Here is a 20,279-nt window from a genome sequence, read left to right on the forward strand (position 1 = left end):
ATTCCTCAATGATGTTTCGATACTGGACATTTGTAGGGCAGCTCCTTGGTCTGCCATACATACTTTTACCAAGCATTATGCTATTAGGGCTGCATCTAGATCAGATGCAAATTTTGGGAAGGCAAGTGCTGCAGTCATTCTTTAAGTAGACTCTGAGCCCTGCCCCCTAACTTGGCTTGTGAGTCCCCTGAGTGAAATACACGTCTGCACCCACTCAAAGAAGAGTGGTTACCTACCTGGACTGTAACTGTTGTTCTTCGAGATGTGGGTGAAGAAGTGTCTTCCATGACTCACCCTCTGTCTCCTCTGCACTGCAGTGTTACCATTTAATGTTTGGTGTGAAGGAACTGAGGGGGGTTGGAGCCCTTAAACAGCCTGGGGAAGGACTAAGAGGACGTAGGGCATGAGCACCACCCTTATGGTTATTGCTAGGGAAAGTTCTCTGGCTTCTGAGTGCTGGGTGCACAGCACAGTGCTGAATGGAGTAGAGTTCTACACCCATATCTTGCAGAACAACAGTTACAATACAAGAGAGTAACGGTTTTTTTCCCAGAAGCAGGTGATTGCAGGATGAAGATATTTTTCTAATATAAGACTGAAGGGCATTGAAAACCAGGCTGGACAAGGCCCTGGGGGATAATTTACAGGTGGGTAATGCTACCCTGGGTCCCAGAGAGGGATGGGGTAGATGGGATCTGATGTGCAGTGTCTCCATTTCTGATGGAACAATCCGCAGGGAATAGTCTGAAGGGACTCTGGCCATGTGGGATTCAGTAGAAGCTTTCCATCTCTACTATCTCTGATGACTAAGAGGTGCTCACATATCATGGTCATGAGCATGGAGTTGATGGGTGGGTGGATATGTATGGTGACAGATAGGCACACATCAGCATACGAGGCCCCAAAGAGGGAGCCACAGGGTGAAACTGACTTACTTTTGTGATGCTGCATGTGCCACTGGGCATCAGTCGCTTCCGAGTGACATTTTCAAAGGCTGTTTGAATGGCTGCCATTAGCTCTGGGGTATCTGAAACCTGCACACATTAATAGAATCCAGTCACCCAGGGAAAGGTGCTTTGGATTCTTGAGACCTCTTCTTTGAAAAGTTCTCATGCCTCCATGGATTGCAAGAGGCCTTAAGCTACACTTACCCTTACAAGCACTACAATAGCACTTCATCTAATGATGAGGTCTTCATCTCTCTACTGAGAGGGAGCAGAATTCGGAGGGGGGGAGCAGTGGAGCCCCAAGAGTTGCCTCCAAATCCAGAGAACAGAGCAGACAGCAAACTCTCTGCCACCTGCCATGACATCTCTCCAAGAACCGTGGCATCACAACACTAGTATCACAGCATTTCTTCAAATACTAAAAACTTGCTCACAGGTGACAAAAACAACTTGGAAGATTGTGTGACAGCGCCATCTGGTGATTCCTCTCATGACATTATTAATATTATAGTAGCCCCGGAAGACTACCACTTTCATCCGCATCTAATTCTGTTGGGGGTTGCACAGACTCCAACTGAGATCAGGGTATCATTATGCCAGATGCTGCACAGGTCCTGACCAAGATTGGGGGCCCAGTCTTGCCAGGAGCTGCCCTGACCCCAAGTGAGACTGGGGCCCCATTGTGTCAGGCCCTGCACAGACGCATAGTGAGATAGAGTGCCTCCCCTGAAGAGCTCACAGTCTAAATAGACAAAAGGTGGGAGGGGCAACTGAGGCCCCAAGAGGGGAAGGGACTTGCCCAAGATCACCCAGCAGGTCAGTGGCTGAGCCATAAATAGACCCCAGTAGCCCTGGATTCCAGTTGAATCAGCACGGCTAGTCATTAGACCATGCTGCCTCTCATGGAGAATTATAACAGTATCCTAACAAATCCACCACATATACAATAGTTACCTGCAAACTCTGCAGACATTCCCGTCTGAACTGGCTGTTAGTGCTGCTGGACACCACGCTGGAAATGGCACCTAGGATGATGGGCAGGGACAGCTTCAACCTCCGCTGGTTCTGGGAAGGGCCAAGCACATTTTACTGCACATTTCCATTCCCGTTGACACCCCTCCACCTGGCCACCCAGGGATGGATCAGAAAACCAAGGCAAATCCTGTGGTGGGGAAACTTAGGGGGGCGGAATGGGATGTGGTCCTACTGGAACTGGCTCAGCACCTAGTGGGATCAGCCCAACACCTAGGAAAAACACCCTGCCATCTAGCAGGTTTATGTCTCTTTCAGATGGTGTCACCCACAGCAGTACAACATCGCCTAGCACAGCCCTAGAGAACTGGGGTTGGGACTAATTCCAAGAGGACAGCACCCCCCACTGAGAGCCTGGCACCGTTCCATGGAGCATAGCATGCCCTAATGCCACACTGGGCTCAGTACTGACTCCAAAGGAGGGCTCCCCCACCCTTCTCTCTGAAGCACAGTGCCGGCAGCAGCTCACTGACTCAGAAGAGGGAGCAGCCCCTGCTGAGTCACCCACACCACTTCTTGAAGTTTTGTGCAAACATTTCCAATCCAAGTCCTTACCAAGTCCCACACCGCTGAGCTGGCAACATCACCTGAGAGCACAGTTCACAGGAGTCTGGCTGCAGGATAGGTGGTGAAGCCAACTAGACCCAGTAATAAAACAACGAGAACAGAAAGAGCAGGCAAGAGCCAAACTCACCCCGATACGACAGCAGGCTCAGAGAGGATGGAGAGAGGAGCCCGGATATAAGAGCTGACCTGTGATCTCAGATCCATGGGTTCTGTGTTGCCTAATACACATACCAATACAAGCTCCTACCTTCCCTCTCTTGCAGTGCTCCTGTAGCATTGCGTCAATGACAGCCTGGACTCCACGCTTCACTGCCTCCTGGCTGCACAGGAGAATCTGGTCCATATGGGATGCAATCATGCGCCGGGTCCCTGAGTCACAACAGTTCGGGGTTCGTTTACATTGGGTTTGGTTTGCTTAGGGAAGAGTCATATTTAGGCGATGATGATCCAAGGAGTCAAAAAACAGGTCAAATCCCAAAGGCAAATCAGTTATTATTTATGTTGCAGGGTTGCCCCGAGGATCCAACCAAGACCAGGTCCCAGTGTGCCAGGTGCTGCACAGATCCTGAGTGAGAGCAGGGCCCTGTCCTTCCAGGTGCTGCACAAACCCAGCAACAGCAACAGGGCAGGGCTGCCCAGAGCGGGGGGCAAGGGGGGCAATTTGCCCCAGGTCCCGGGCCCTGCAGGGGCCCCCACAAGAATATAGTATTCTATAGTATTGCAGCTTTTTTTTATGGAAAGGGCCCCCGAAATTGCTTTGCCCCAGGCCCCCTGAATCCTCTGGGCAGCCCTGCAACAGGGCTCTCTCATGTTCCCAGTAGCATAGTGCCCCATAGCACTGCACTGGGGTCTGTACAGCACTCAGCATGCTGAGGACCCCCATCTCCTTTGCAGCTGGTGCAGTGTCTGCCACGCCAGGAACCCCCATCTCATCTGCAGCCGGTGCAGTGCCTGGGAACCCCCATCTCGGTGGGGTCTGTGCAGCACCCGGCACGCTGGGACACTGATCTCAGTCGGGGTCTGTGCAGCTCTTGGCACAATAGGGGCCCCGATCTTGGTTGAGGGCTCTAGGAACTAATCATATACAACACTGCAGTTTTTGTTTCCAGCCTCTAGGGGAAGACAAGCCCAAGATTTGGGCTGGGATGTTACCCTAGAAAACAGTCAAGCAATTTTATACATACAGAAATCGTAAAGTGGCTTATCTTGAAACTGATCTGAGTAGTGGAGAAAGAGGAAGAGCAACAGAGTCTGCTCCCAAGTGTCTGGATCATCTTGGCTTCCACCGTCCCAGTGAAGTTTATATCTGACATCTGGGTTCACTTGATCTGGGGGGCAATGGAACATCAAGCAGCGTTTTTATACAGCGACACAGCCAGTGCTGCCATCTTTGATCAGGCAAACGGCTTCATGATGTGAGTGCAGTGCTGCCAGGACGGCGCTCAGCACCCATGACTTCTCACAGCTCAGATCCCACTTAGGCTGCTGCACTGTGGTAGTGCCAATGGGCCAGCACCCCATTCTGCTGGGCACTGTCCAAATGTAACAAAGAGACTGTTCCCTGACTCAAAGAGCTTACAGTCAACAGCCAGGCCTACACCCAGCCTTTCTCCTGCTATAAGCAATGCCGGGGGGGATTTTTTTAACTGATCTAGTTATACTGGGACAGCTCCTAGTGTGGATGCAGTTATACCAGGATAAAGGTGCCTTATCCTGGTACAGTTTAGGGAATAGCTATACTGTCCGAAAGCACATTAATCCCAGTATAATTGTGTCTACACTAGAGGGCTGCACCACTTTAACTACCCAGGCACAGCACAACTTGGGTGAGCAGATAAAGCCTTGATGTTAGGTCATAGCCACCAGCAGAATTAAACCAAGAGACAGGAAGAGCAAAGGGAACCAATGAAATGCTTGCAATCTGCACAGTCAGCAGCACTCGCAGCTCACCAGCTGCACAGCCCCTGGGGAACATTTTGCAGTGCACAGCAAATGGGGGCTAACAAGGGTGGAAGGACAGCAAGGTGGCTTTGAGGATGTTCACAGGCAGCTCCCGCCATGCATGAAGGGGCAGCATGGGGGAAAGCGCCACGGTGCATGCTGGGAAATGTTTCAAATGGGTGATGGAGAATGGCATGGTTTGCTCAGTATTTTAGGGGAGGGGCATTCAGGAAAATCTTGCCCTCATTTAGGTACCTAAAATAACTTTGTGATCCTGCTGCCACAGGGTGCTTCTCAGTGCCACAAAATGGCATGATGGAGAAAGAAGGGGCTCTAATAATGGCCACTGGTTATTACTGCAATTTAATAGCATGATAGTGCTACCTAGAGGCACCATTCAAGATCCAGGCCCAATCGTGCCAGTGTTTCAGAGACCCCGACTCAGATTGCGGCCCCTGCCATGCAGGGGCAGCTCTAGATATTTCGCCGCCCCAAGCATGGCGGCATGCCGTGGGGGGCGCTCTGCCGGTTGCTGGTCCTGCGGCTCCGGTGGACCTCCCGCAGGCGTCCACTGGTCCCGCGGCTTAGGTGGACCTAAGCGGGAGGTCCACCGGAGCCGCCTGCCGCCCTCCCGGCGACCGGCAGAGCGCCCCCCGCGGCATGCCGCCCGAAGCATGCGCTTGGCATGCTGGGGCCTGGAGCCGCCCCTGCTGCCATGCCAGGCCCTGTACAGACACACAAAAGAGAGTCCATGCCCCAAAAAGGGGGAGGGGAAACAAAGCCACGAGGAGGAAAGGGACTTGCCCAAGGTCAGCAGTAGGAGACAGGAGTCTTGACTCCCATTCCTGTGCCTGCCTGTCTAGGCCTCCCACTTCACCCCACAGCCCTGCCCCGAGGGTACGTCTGCCACAAAAAAATTCAGTCTCGGAGCCCAGGTCAACTGACTCGAGCTTGAGGCAAGGGGCCAAAACTAGTGTAGACCAGGGGTTCTCAAACCTCATTGCGCCGTGACCCTCTTCTGATAACAAAGTTACTAAATGACCCCAGGTGGGGATGGAGCCCAGGCCCCGCTGCCCTGAGTGCGGGAAGAGGAGGCCAGAGCCCGAGCCTCGCTGCCCAGGGCAGAGGTGGAGCTCAGGCTTCAGCTTCTGCCAGGGGTTCCAGCAAGTTTAATGCTGGCCCTGGTGACCCCATTAAAATGGAGTCGTGACCCACTTTGGGGTCCCGACCCACAGTTTGAGAACCGCTGGTGTAGACAATTGGGCTTGGGTTGGAGCCCAGGCTCTGAGACCCACCCCCATTGCCAGGTTTCACAGCCTGATCTCCAGCCCAAGCCTGAACACCTGCACTGCTATATTTAGCCCTGTAGTGTGAACCCCACAAGCCCCAGTCAGTTGACCCAGGCTCTGAGACTTGGTGCTGCAGGGTTTTTTTGCGGTGTAGACGTACCTTCCCTCTCTTCTCTGTCTTTACCACTGGCCACCCTGCCAAATTGACACAACAGGATTGCAGTGAGGTGGGTCAGATTTTGCCATAAAATTGCCAGTTCAAGTTTGAGTGCATCCTTTGTGACAAGTCAGTGGATTTTCAGATGCTTGTGCTGTTGGCAACAGACAAATTCTGACTTGTCTTGAGATCTGAGTCAACCAATATGGGAAGCTCTAACTACGCATCTGTGCAGCACCAAGCACAATGGAGGCTCAATCTCAGTTGGGATCTGTGCAGCACCCAGGACAACAGGGCCCCGATCTCGGCTGGGGACTGTAGAACACTCAGCACAGTGGGGCCCCGATCTTGGTTAGGGATCTTTAGATTCTGAGAAGGCTGTGAGCTCTACACAATTGCCTTTGAGAATGACAGCACCTTCTTCCTGCCCTGGATCTGAGTCCAGTGTTGCACTATAGCTGTACTTCTCCCATTCTGCTAAGTTTGATGGGTCATTGAAGAACAACGATGATTTCCCCTTTGCATAGAATGATATGGGCAGACCCGCGGGGTCGTAGAAAAAGATGTATTGCTGGCTAAGGAAGAAACCACTGTGAGACTTAAAGGCAAAGAAATCTGAGTGCAACAAACACCTTTCCCTCTCCTGCAGTTATGCCGGAGGCTGCCCCTTGTAAACACATGATCTTTCAGTCCTAGTGTTCTTACGTGCAACAAGGTACAGCAATTTCCAGGAGCAATGTAATTTTGGAGACCCAGGGGTGGCTCCAGGCACCAGCGCAGCAAGGGCGGTCCACCAGTAACGTGGATTCAGTGGCACCAGGGCCGGCTCCAGACCCCAGCGCGACAAGCACGCGCGTGGGGCGGCACTTGCCGGCAGGGGCGGCAGATTGGGCCGGCGGACCTGCCGCAGTCACGCCTGCGGGAGGTCCACCGGAGCCCCGGGACGACCGGACCTGCCGCAGGCAACACTGCGGAGGGGGCACTACTCCCGCGGCTCCAGTGGACCTCCCGCAGGCGTGACTGCGGATGGTTCACTGGTCGCTCGGGTTGGCTGGACCTCCCGCAGGCATGCCTGCGGCAGCTCAACCGCAGCCGCCGGACCAGCGAACCGCCCGCAGCTGCGGGAGGTCCAGCTGAGCCGCGTGACTAGCGGACCCTCACCAGTCAAGCCCGCGGGAGGTCCGCTGCTCCCGGGGCGCCTCCCGCGCATGACTGCTTGGGGCGGCGGAATATGTAGAGCCGCCCCTGAGTGGCACGCCTGCAGGAGGTCCGCCAGTCCCGCGGTTTCGGCAGCAAGTTGGCGGCGGGTACGCTGAAGGCGCGGGACCGGCGGACCTCCCGCAGGCATGCCGCCGAATCCACATTACTGGTGGACCTCCTGCAGGCGTGCCACCAAATCCACGTTACTGGTGGACCGCCCGCAGGCATGCCGCCGAAAGCCGCCTGACTGCCGTGCTTGGGGCAGCAAAATACATAGAGCCGCCCCTGTGGAGACCTGCTGTCTCTTTACATTAAAGTGGATGTTAAGGCCCAAAGGACCATTCTTACATCCCTATCTGGCCTGCTCCACAGCACATGAGAATTTCACCCAGCACATTTTCTCTGTGGCAGCTTTTTCGGGGTGGCCTAACCCTGAAGGGTGCTGGATCCACACCTCAGTGCCTCTCAGGATCAATGAGAGCTCCACAAGAGCTAAAACTGACTCCTCTGTTCATTGTGACCAGTGAAAATTGCAATAGGATGAGATGGCTCATGAGCCTATCTGAGAGGAAGAACACTGCAGTGGAGAGGGTGCTAAAATGAGACTTGGGAAACCCAGGTTCAAGTCCTTGCTCTGCCACAGTTGCACTGGGTGACCTTGGCAAGTCACTTAGCCTCTCTGTGCCTTAGTTCTCCAGCTGTACCAGGGGAATAATAGCACTGCCCTGCCTCCTGGGGGATTGGGAGGATAAGTACAGTAAAGAGTACCAGGTGCTCAGACCCCACAGTGGTGGGGGCCAGATAAGCATTCTGCACAAATACAAAGGCCCGATGCTCAGCACACAGTTGTGGGCTAAACTGCTCTCTGCTATCATGGCTCCTGATGAAGCAACAGCTGTGTTTCGAGTATCCCTCTCAGGTGCAATTCACCTCTGTGCAGCAGGCCCATGACCCCCTGAAGCCCTGGTCAGCCCCATATGGAAATATTTCTTCTGGTAAAGGATATGGAGACAGCAACAATCTTAGCAGGCTGATTGGGATACAGCTTCAGGCAGGGGCACAGCGCGGCAGCTGGCGTGACTTCCAGCTCCCCGGTGAAGCCAGTTTCAGCCACTTCATGGGGAATCAGGAGGCTGACAGCCCTGCCCAGCACAGGGTGGATTTTGTCACAAAGGAAGTTTGCGCCACAAGACACCAAGCTGTCTGCAACCCTATGTGGGACAGAAATAAACAAAAGGAAATAAGAACAGAGGCACTGCTGCAACAGATCAGACCGATGACCCATCTACTCTGGTATCTGGTCTCCAGCCCTCACCAGACCAGGAGCAATGATCCAGCTGTTACTACTTATTTTATACTAGCACCTGTAGTGCCAAGTGCTGTGCAGGTTCCTATACCAAGACATCCCATCACATTGGATGCTGCACAAATCCTGACCGAGATTGGCAGGTTCTGTATAGCACCTGGCATAATAGGGCCCATATATCAGGTGGGATCTGTGCACTGCCCAGCAGAACTGGCTCCCAATCTAAGTTGGGGTGTGTACAGCACCCGGCACAAGGGGAGGCCCCAATCTCAGGCAGGGTCTGTGCAGCATCTGGCACAAGTGTGTGTGTGTGTGGGCAATCTCATTTGGGCCTCTGGAGTGATACTGTAACACAAATAACTGGCATCTGACCTACATCCTCTCTCAGGAAGATGGATTGCGACAGCAAGACTCTTCCTGTCCCTGCAGGCAGAACAGTGCACACTCCTTAAAAGGCACTTGCCCTATAATGTGACTCCAACCTGGCTGCTTTGACAGGATGCAGTGCTCCACTATAGTCCCTGCAGGCAGGGAGGCAACTGCTTCCCATACCCACACAGTTTGTGCAGAGCTCTGGATTGGGCACAGACAGGTCTGGGACTCTGAGTATACAAACACTTACACCCATGAGCCCTTAGATGTCAGTGGGCCTCACATGGGTAAAGTTAAACATGTGCAGGAAGAGCTGCCCGCAGGAAGCCATTCACAATCATAACAACAACTTTATTGAACCCCAAGCCAATGAATAATGCAACAGATCCTATTATTCATACAGCCCACTAGGTGGCAAACTTTATGTACAGTATGTACCAACTAGACATTAGCACTTGATTGAAAAATTTTTGATGGAATCGTTTTCTGTCAAAACATGCAGTTTAGCTGAAATCAAAATATTTTGTGGCAAATTTTCAATTAATTTTTTATGGGATTCTCATTTTGTTCCAACAACAAAATATTTCATTTTTTAATACAGTAAAAATGTGTAATTTTGACTTTGTCATTTGGATTAATTTTGTTCCACTATTGTATTGAAATATTAAATATATTTAAATTAATATTTTAAAATAATAAAAAGTCTAAATGAAATTAATCAAAGCGATAAAGTCAAAATGACATACCTTATCAGAATGAAACATTCTGACATCATAAAATGAAGCAATTTGACATGATCCAAACAGAACTTGCTGATGGTCCTGAATCAGAAGTTTTCTTTCATGGGGAATTATAACATTTCGGCTTCTCATTTGGAATTGGAACGAGTTTCCCCCCCAGAAATGTCATCATTTCCCGTGGAACAGAAATTCTGGCTTCTGACCAGGTCTCTTCCTGTGCGCACACACATATACATATTTCTTTTTATACACAACTCCTGTAACATACATAAGTGTTTATAGGATGGGGACCCAGCAGTCAGCAAAGCACTTAAGCTAGTACTTATCTGTAAATCTGTGCCTAAATCCCATAGACCTCAATAGGATTTAAACATATATTTAATAAGTACTTTGCTGAATTGGGGCCTCCCAAGGGAGTGCATTACCTTAGAAGCTGGCTAGATGGCGCTAGAGCATAGTGGGTGTAGAATAAACAACGGTTACTAAACTTCTGTAACTGTCGATTTTCGAGAGGTATTGCACATGTCCGTTCCACTGTAGGTGTGCGTGTGCCCAAAGCACAGTCGCCAGAAATTTTTTCCCGCAGTGGGACCCATTGGGGCAGCTCAAGCACCCTCTATAGCGCCAGTATAAAGGACCCAGATGATCCCGCTCCCTTTCAGTTACTTGTTTCCAGAAAACTCTGACGTAGAGTGATAGGAGGGCAGGTCATAGAATGGACATGTGCAACACATCTCAAAGAACAACAGTTACGGAAGGTTAGTAACCGTTTTTCCTTTTTCCAGTGAGTTCACTGTGTTCCACTCTAGGTGACCCCCAAGCAGTTGAATAGGTAGAGGGATCAGAGTTCATTGACACACTAACTGCAGAACAGCTCGACCAAATTTGGGATAATCTCTGGACTGTTGAGTGATGGTGTAATGGAAGAACGTGTGCACCAATAACCAGGTTGCTGCTTTACTAATGTCCTGAATAGGGATCTATGCTACAAATGCTGCTGAGGATGCTTACGACCTTGTGGAATGAGCAGTCAGGTTAGCTGGTGGCGAAACAGCTGCTTGATCGTAACAAGTACGACTACATGAAGTGATACTGTACATGACAAAATTGTCTGTGAAGAGACTGGGAGACCCTTCACCATGTCAGCTACAGTTACGAACAGTTAGGTGGACTTTCAGAATGGTTTAATCCTGTCTATGTAGAAAGCTAGGGCTTGTCTAACATCCAATGAGTGAAGGTGTTGTTCATTCCTATTTGCATGTGGCTTCGGGTAAAAGACAGGTAGGTAGATTGCTATGAATTGCAAAAACACTTTTGGGAAGAAACTAGGGTGAAGACATAAGTGCACCTTATCTTTATCAGTGATCTGATTGACTTGAAACATCCCTCTAGAAGGTAAGCTCTGGCCTGAGTAGAGTTGAACAGCACCCCAATGAACTCTGTCCTCTGTGCCAGAGTGAGGGTAGATTTCTCAATATTTATCAGAAGGCCTAAGGCCTTGAAGTCAACTGGACAAGTCAAATGTTGGACACTACCTGAGCCCTTGTCCGACCCTGGACCAACTCTCGACCAGCCATTCATCTAGATAAGGGTAGATCTGCACCCCTAACTTCGTCAGGAAGGTTGCCACTACGGCCAAACATTTTGTGATCACCTGCGGAGCTGCAGACAGGCTGAAGGGGATGATTGTGAATAGATAGTGCGAGTGTTTCACTACATATCTGAGGAACCTTTTATGTCCTTGGTATATTGAATTATGAAAATATAGCAGAACCTCAGAGTTACAAACAGTCAACCGCACACCTCATTTGGAACCAGAAGTATGCAATCAGGGAGCAGCAGAGACAAAAAAAGCAAATACAGTATGTAACTGTGTTAAATGTAAACTACTAATAAAAAAAAAGGGAAAGCAGCATTTTTCTTCTGCATAGTAAAGTTTCAAAGCTGTATTAAGTCAATGTTCAGTTGTAAACTTTTGAAAGAACCATAACATTTTGTTAACAGTTACAAATACTTCAGACTTATGAACAACCTTGATTCCCAGGGTGTTCGTAACTCTGAGGTTCTACTGTAGGCATCTCTTAAATCAAGGGCAGCGTACCAATCCCCAGGATCCAGGGAAGGGATAATGGATGCCAGGGTGACCATGTGGAACTTTATTCTCTTGAGATAGTTGTTGAGCTGTTGTTGATGCAGGTCTAAAATTCATCTGAGACCTCCCTTGGCTTTTAAGATAAGGAAATAATGGGAGCAGAACCCCTTTCCTCTTAAATTCTGTGGAACCTTTTCCACAGCTTCCACCTGAAGGAGAGATTGAACCTCCTGGGCCAGAAGTTCTTCCTGAGAGGGGTCCCTGAAGAAGGACAGGGAGGGAGGGTGGGAAGGAAGGGTAGAAATAAACTGGAGGGTTTATCCCACATTCACTGTGCTCAACACCCAACGGTCCGTGGTGATACAGGACCATGCGCTGAAGAAGTGGGAAAGACAGTTTGTAAACAAAGGAGAAACTGGGTCTGGCATCACGGGAACTGGTATGGTGTCCTCAAGCATACTGCCAAAACACCTGCTTAGAACCCCCTGGATGTCTGGGAGAGGCAGGCATTGATGTCAAGGTAGAAGGGGGTAGTGACTATATCTAACCCCTGCTTCTTTTCCTCTGAAGATCCTGATGGGCAGCCAGGGCAGAGTACTGGATGGCTGTTGTGGCCTGTAGTGCTTCCTTGAAGGCACTGGTTTGTACAATCCAAGCAATTTAAGGAATACCCTGGAGTCTTTTAACACATGAAGCTTTGCATCAGTCTGTTCTGAAAAGAGCAAAGCTCCTTTAAAAGGTAGGTTCTGAAGGGTTTGCTGGACCTCCTGCAGGAGTCCTGAGGACTGCAGCCACGAACTTCTGCACATGGCCACTACCAAAGTCATGAACCTGGCTTCTGAGTCAGCCACATCCAAAGCAGCTTGCAACAAGATCCTCGCCACTGATTTTCCTTCATCCACCAGAGAAGAGAACTCTTACTTAGCCTCTTGAGGGAGCAAGTCTTTGAACTTCTGCATGGAGTCCCACATGTTAAAATCAAACCTGCCCAGCAGCACCTCCTGGTTTGCAATTTTGTGTTGTAACCCTGCAGCAGAATAAATTTTCCTACCAAATCCACTGATTTTGGGGTTGTACCCTGATAACTTTGTCTTTCTCTCTCATTGGCAGCAGATACCATGGGGATCTGGGGGTGGGGGGCAATGGGAATACAGGAACTCATAACCCTGAGCAGGAACAGGGTTCGGCCCTTTTAGATGTGGAGGGAAGGGATGTGAGGGTCTGCCATAAGGTCTTCACAAGGTCCATAACGGCCTCATTGAGAGGCAAGGCTACTTTTGAAGGGCCCACAGCAGCTAAAATATCAAGTAGGCATAGGCAGCGAGTTATATGGGCCCGTGGTGCCTGTGCTCCACCAATATTCAGGAAGGTGGGCCCGGCTCCACCAACGTTTGGGCTTATATTTTCAGAGCTGTCCCCCCCAGTCCTGTGCTTTGTGGGGCCCGGTGCTTCAGGGGAACATGGGGTCCAGGGCAGCCTGGGGGATTAGCAGGGGGCCTGGTCCCAGTCCACCCCAATCTGACCCACCCTGTCGGCTCCCACCCCTGCTCCACCCCTTCCCCCAATCCCTCACTCCTGCCCCACCACTTTCCAGCTCCCCTCCCCTGAGTGATACCGGGAGCCAGCGGGGCAGGGCAGGCTGGGGCCAGGTTGCTCCCTGCTGCCGGCGCCAGGCTCCCCGCTAACCCCCCAGGCCACCCTGGACCCTGTGTCCCCCTGATGCATGGGGCCCCACAAAGCACTGGCCCAGGGCAGTTGCCCCGGTCCTTCCTATGGATGGGACGGCTCTGCTTGGACCTGTTCTGGGCACCACCACAAATTATATAAACCTGGCACCCATGCAAGTAGGCTATGTGAGGACACTTTCACTACCTCCACATGTATTCCCAGATTTAAGGCCACCCTCTTTAGCAACTTTTGATGAGCTTTATAGTCATCAGGGGGAGGGGGAGGTGACGCCCCCTCCTGAGACTGCCTCATCAGGGAAGGAGGTGGAGGCCAGCACTGGCTGTGGAAGCTCTTCCTCCCTTTCTGCCTCTGTAGGATCCTGTTGTGCTGGGTCTTGTAGTACAAGACAGGGCTTAGTTCCAGAGTCCAGGCTGGGTGCTGGCTGATTGGATGATGCCACCCGCCTTTCCAAGGCCACTGAATAGGAGCCCTGGAAACTGGGGGAAAAACCCACATGTTCCAAAAGGGCCACAGGACTGGTGTAGGTCCCCAGTGACCTCCTGGTTATGCACTTGATGTTACTCCTCTGCTCATGTCCATGGAAGGGTAGAAATACCTGGGGGAGTAGCAGGAACGACTCCTCGGACGGGAGGAGTTAGACTCCACCTCTGACTCAAATGATGACGAATCTTTGTCCAGTGACCATGGTGGTGCAGTTCCCATCAGTGGTAGAGACTGCTGTTGAGGTGGAGATGTCCATACCAAAGCAAGCATAGCCAGCTTCCCTTTTGATGGCACCCAAAGGCATGGACCCAAACAATGACCGGAACCAATGGCTTCCTTCCTGACTGCTGGCACTGATAACACCAACTCTTGTACTGCTAGTGATACTGGTACCAACAGTGAGAGAAGGTCTCTGGCAGCGGCCAACACCTCCAGCATGGTTGATACTGAGATAGCGTTGGTACCGTGCTGTGCTGCAGATGTAGATGGCTCATCTGGTACCAGACACAATGGTGCCTGCGTAGTGCTGGAATTAATGGTGCCGACTTCTGCGGTACCAAGACAGAAGAGTGCCCTGGTTAGGTTGCACTCTACTCTGATCCCCATGTCTGGCCATCTTTGGCAACGGGGATTGTTCCCTCTCGGCTGCCTGTTTCTTATGCCTTTTCCTAGGCACTGGGGATGGTGATCGAAGCTCGGATTCCAGTACGGTAGGAGGAGCACTCCTTACCTACACCGAGGCACTCAGTGCTGAGTCTGACTAGTCTGGCTCAGATGGAGGTCTCAGCGCTGCCTCCATGAACAAAAACTTCAGTTTGGCCTCCCGGTCCTTCTTTGTGTAAGGCTTAAAGTCTCTGCAGATCTGGCAACAGTCCCCAAAGTGAGCTTCTCCCAGGCACTTCAGGCTGCTTGAATGCATAGACTTTTTACAGGAGACGCAGGGCTTAAAGCCTGGTGGCAGAGGCATGTCACGACACCAGGGAACAGACAAAAACTCTGCTAAGGCACAAAGTTACAGAACTTCACTAAAACTGACTACAACTATGTACAGATACAAGAAGAGAAGACCACTGGGAGAGCTTGCCAAAGCAAGGATAGCAGCTCCAGCAACTGTCACGGGCAGTAAGAAGGAACTGAGGGGGAACGGGGTCAGCTGGGTGCTTTATACCAGTGCTATAAGTATGTGGCTGCAGAGGGTGCTGACGGGTACCACTGAGGGGGGGTGGAAAATTTCCAGCCACTTTGCTCGGGACACACGCATACCTTGAGTATAATGCACATGAGCAATCACTCAGAAAAATGACTAACATTCCTCTGTTCCCAGTGCTTTCGAACCCAGTACTTTTCCAGTGAGGTAACCTGGGCATCTATGAGGTTTTGTGCTTAGGGGATTAAAGCACCCAGCTCTCTAACTTCCAGCCAGGGCTCAGGCTCATGCCCTGTGGTGTTGCTGGTTTACTTGCTAATTTAACCCTCTCTTTGCCTAATTCTGCCCATGGTGGAAACTCATTGATTTTAAAGGCAAGAGGGGGCCCATTGAATAATCAAGGCTGATCCCCTGCATCCCATGGGCCATCACTTGCAGCAGAGCTATAGAGTATCATGTACAGAGATGTCCACTATGGATTTAAAGACTCCAAGTGTTGGAGAATTCACCACACAGCAAGGCCATCTATATGGTAACAGCAGCTCCCCTCCACTGTGCACCCAGACAGAGGCCAGTGGAAAAGAGCACAGCTTTGTTCCCTTTCTGGAGGCTTTGCTTCTCTCTAAGGTATAATTTATTATTATATTATTTATTATTATTATTTATTTATTATTATTAATTTGTATTACTATAGCACCTAGGAACCCCCATCAGGGGCGGTTCTAGGAATTGGGTCCCCCAAGGAGGGCGGCACGCCGCAGGGGGCGCTCTGGCAGTCGCCGGTCCCGCGGCTCCGGTGGACCTCCTGCAGACATGCCTGCGGACGGTCCGCTGGTCCCGTGGCTCCGGTGGACCTCCCGCAGGCACGCCTGCGGATGCTCCACCGAAGCCGCAGGACCAGTGGACCCTCCGCAGGTATGTCTGCGGGAGGTCCACCGGAGCCGCGGGACCAGCGGACCGTCCGCAGGCATGTCTGCAGGAGGACCACCGGAGCCGCCTGCCGCCGTCCCATGGCACGCCGCCCCAAGCGCGTGCTTGGCGCGCTGGGGTCTGGAGCCGGCCCTGACCCCCATCATGGACCAGGATGGCGTTGTGCTAGGTGCTGTATAAATACACAAGAGAGATGGTCCATGCCCCAAAGAGTTCACAGTCTAAATCCAGAAGGAATAATACTTCTTGTGTGTCTGTATCTTCACATTAGAAATTCAGGTCTCATCTGAGGCAGCACTGTTTAGTGGTGAGGGCACTGAACTGAGACTCAGGACACCTGGAGTCTATTTCTAGCTCAGGCACTGCCTGCTGTATGACCATGGGCAAGTCCCTTCCCATCTCTGCCCTCTGCTTCTCCTCACATACTGTGAGCTCTATGTGCATGTGCATGACAGGGGCCCCAATCTCAGTCAGGATCTGTGCAGCACCCAGCATGATGGGGGTCCCCTACTCAGCTGGGACCTCTAAGTGCTACTGTAATAATAACTGTCTAACCTGTTTTTCCAGGAAGACTCTCTGGACAAAGGTAGAACTAGTAGGATGACGACACTAGAGATATGATCATTTACCCATTATTGATATTATGGCAGTACTGAGAGCCCCGAATCAAGATCGAGGCAGAGTCCAGCCAATAACTAGCATGTCAATCGATGTAACACAGCACTTGCACTAGTTGAAAGACTCAGAGGTTTGAAGGCCAGAAGGGATTGTTCTGATAATGCTTCCTGGATGTCCTGGGTAGTGGAAACCCACCCAGTGATTTATGCATCCAGCCCAGGTCTGGTGGCTGAGCTACAGCAGAGCTTTCAGAAAGATGTCCAGTCTTGATGAAGAATCCACTCTGTCCCTAGGTCAGTCCCAATGGTTAATTCCCCTCCCTGTTAAAAATGTGCATTAATTTCTAATCTGAATTTATCCAGCTTCAGCTTCCAGCCATAGGAACATGTTCTGCCTTTGTCTGTGAGGTCTGCTATCAGAAATCCTCTCCCCAGGCTGTGACCAAGTCACCTCTTACCTTATATAGGCTGTGACCAAGTCATCTCTTACCTTATATAGTGTCTCTGGTCAGTAAGGAGCTTTATTCCATTCAGTACACATGTACTCTCTCTCTTCTCTCCACTAGAGAGCAGAAATTAACAAGACAGGACTTCAACCCAGTAAGCATCACTTTTAAGTATCACCAAACCATTTTTAAATAAGGCAACTCACTCAGCTCCTCTGATCCTTATCTTAGAAAGGAGACAAAGATGAGACAATTCTATTATAATGGCTGGTCTAGAAAAGGGAGAACAGGAGCTTCTGTTCTCTCTTTCTCCTGATGCGGGACAAGGGGACATTTGGTGAGATTGAAAGGTGGGAGATTCAAAACCAATAAAAGGAAATCCTTTTTCACACAACATGTGATCAACCTATGGGATTTACTGCCATGGGGTGGTGCTGTGGCTAAGAACTGAGCACAAATCAAACAGGGATTAGATACTTATAATAATATCAAGAATATACCAAGTATGCATTGTAAGTGAGAAAGAATGCCTGCTTGCATTACAAAACTGTGGTTTTTCCAGATCCTTAGTCCACGGGGACCCCATTCATGGTGCATTCATGCAGGTGAGACACATATGCACCATGAGCGGGATACACATGGACAAAGACCTGAAGAAGGACAATAATTTTGGCAGGGATCCTTAAACCTCCTCACTCAGGGCTTAAGCCAATCGTTAACTATTAGAGATCAGGGTGAGACTAGGCCTAGCTTATACTTAAAATTTAGGTCAACATAGCTACATCACCTAGCTACTATTGCTCTGGGAGGTGATGTTCCTATAGCAATGGAAAAAACCCTTCCATTGGTGTAGACTTTGTCTACACTATGGGGCTATGCCAGCATAGCTACAGTGATGTAGTTATACCATTATAGTCCCTGTAGTGTAGACATGGCCCAGCTGTTTGGGGGCAGATTGTCCCACATGTGCTTACTCTGGAGTTCTTGCATCTTCCTCCAAACATTGCCTTACTTGTCCTGCCCACATGCAGTCGCTATAGATAGATTTTCCTCGGAAGCATTGGGTGTTGGGCACTGTTAGAGCTAAGATAGTAGGCTAGATGGACCTAACGTCTGATCCAGTCTGGCAATGCCTATGTTCCTACGAGTGCTGGCCTGTGTGAAGTACCCAGGTTGCCCCATCTCGTAAATACATGACCACCTGTCACACAGGCATTCCAATCACTCGCTTACTCACCAGTATGTCTCCGCAGACACAGCGCCATTCACATTCACACAGTAATGGAATCTGATCTGCAAATCAACAAGGTATTAGGAGAGTCAGGACGTCATGCTGGGCACTGCACAGATCCCAGCCGAGACTGGGACCCCCTCTGGGCTGGCCTCTGCGCAGACTGCAACTGAGATCAGGGCCCCCATCGTGCTGGGCACCACACAGACCCTGCCTGAGATTAGGACCCCTGTTGTGCTGCCCACTGCTCTGCCCACTCACTTACTGACATGCTAAACACAGGGTGCTCCCTAACTGTGTGGGCTTCAGCAATATGAGTTACCTACACAGGGGAGCAAAAGCATTCCTTAGGGACCCTTGCTGCCCTGAGTGGGCATGTGAAACCCTGCATGTCTTAGACCAGCCCCAAGCAGGGCCAGGCAACCTATCGCATATCCCCCACTTCCCGTCGCCTTCTCACAGCCAGGCCTTGTGGAGAGGTTTATGAATCTGCTACAGCCTTTTGGCATTAGAAACTGGATCCTGCTTGCAAATCACAAAGCACAATATTTAATTCCTGCTGCTGCCAGCCCATCTAAGGAAGGGCAAGAGATCTGTGTTTGAGGGAAGGAAAACCCAGGTCAGGGCTGGTGCCAGTCACAAAAACTGGTGTAGACACCTGTGCAAAAGAGAGGAGTCTAGCGCAGAGACCCAGTGGATAAACTGGGGTACTGTTGTCTGGGAAAAGGTAACACCATGGAAGGGGATAATGATGGGCTACAATACAAGAGCTTGTAGGAGGATTCATCCCGACAGAGTAATGAACAACAATTAAACCAGCTGAAATGACAAAGCCAAAGGGGTGTTGCCCAATAGATAGGCACTGGGGCAAGTTCTGTGGGAGTAATTGTGTGGGAGCTGATGGAGCTGTGCCAGGGAATGTAAATTGGCCCAGGGATTACATATATGCTGCAAGAAGTAATTAAAACAGGTCCTGATTGTTGGGTGGGGAAAAGGGAGCTTTAAACCCCAGGTGAACTGTTGTGTATGTGGTTGTCATGGGTTTTGTTACTATGGCAACTGAGTTAGACTATTAAGGGATAGCTCAGCCGGTTTCAACCGGCTGAGTGAGCTCTCTGTCTCTGTAAATAAAATGGAGGTTTTGGTTAGCTGTCTGCTCTCTGGCCTCAAGTGATTTCTTCCTAAACCGGCTGCCCCAAGGATATAACACTGGCGACGAGGGTGGGATCCTGGTGCTGCTCCAGTAACAGAAGGAAGTAGAAGTCAAGGTAAAGACCAAACAAAGAAAAAAAGCTGCTTGTTTGCACTGACTGTGAAAGTGAAACTAAAAATCATGGCTACTCTGACCAGGCCCCTGGAGCCTTTTGATGAGAATACAGAGCAGTGGCATGTGTATACTGAGCGTTTTGAGCTTTTTGGTATTGCAAATGACATTACAGAAGCGAAGAAGGTGCCAATATTCTTAACTGTTGTAGGGGCTAAAACCTACTCTCTGCTACGCAGCTTACTACACCCTGTTAAGCCTGAGACTAAATCTTACAGTGACATTGTGGAAATCCTAGGGTCTCATTTCTCCCCAAAACCACTGGTAATTGCTGAAAGATATAGGTTCCACAAAAGAGACCAAAAGGAAGATGAAACAGTTGTACAATTTGTAGCCATTTTAAAAAAGCTAGCAGAACACTGTGAATTTAAAGAGATGTTAAATGATGCCCTGCGTGACAGGTTAGTGTGGCCTCTGCAATGAAGCTATACGGAAGCGCCTACTGACAGAGGCTCAGCTTACATTACAGAAGGCTGTTGATATTGCTGTCTCCATGGAACTGGCTACAAGGAGGCACAATACATCGGTGCATCCCCTAGGGTGCAAAAGTGTCACAAGAACTGACCCACAAAACGGTGCAGAGTCAAGAATGTTACCGCTGTGGTAAGCTGGGTCACCAGGCATCAGAATGCTGGTGTAAGGACCTGGTGTGTCGACACTGTGGCAAAAAGGGACACATCGAGTATGCCTGTAAACAAAAGAAAAAGAGGCCTGTGGTCTGGCCGACAAAAAGAGGAACCTTGCATACCCTAGAGCAGACCCAGGATGA

At 50.3% G+C, this 20,279-nt stretch overlaps 1 protein-coding gene across 3 annotated transcripts in view; it reads right to left on the bottom strand.

Moving 5' to 3' along the window:
• The window catches only part of C7H11orf80 (chromosome 7 C11orf80 homolog), a 56,318-nt gene that overhangs the window by 9,928 nt on the left and 26,111 nt on the right, over positions 1-20,279 (bottom strand). For all 3 annotated transcript variants that reach the window (XM_039546026.1, XM_039546023.1, XM_039546025.1), the window contains 8 exons: positions 18,193-18,248; positions 17,000-17,071; positions 8,140-8,344; positions 6,351-6,498; positions 3,731-3,874; positions 2,794-2,915; positions 1,902-2,012; positions 936-1,034 (listed from right to left, as the gene is read on the bottom strand). In XM_039546026.1, coding sequence (XP_039401960.1) covers positions 936-1,034; positions 1,902-2,012; positions 2,794-2,915; positions 3,731-3,874; positions 6,351-6,498; positions 8,140-8,344; positions 17,000-17,071; positions 18,193-18,248 — 957 coding nt within the window. The remainder of the gene's footprint in view (positions 1-935; positions 1,035-1,901; positions 2,013-2,793; positions 2,916-3,730; positions 3,875-6,350; positions 6,499-8,139; positions 8,345-16,999; positions 17,072-18,192; positions 18,249-20,279) is intronic.

The sequence above is a fragment of the Mauremys reevesii genome, linkage group 7, assembly GCF_016161935.1.
Source record: "Mauremys reevesii isolate NIE-2019 linkage group 7, ASM1616193v1, whole genome shotgun sequence".
Lineage (NCBI taxonomy): Eukaryota > Metazoa > Chordata > Testudines > Geoemydidae > Mauremys > Mauremys reevesii.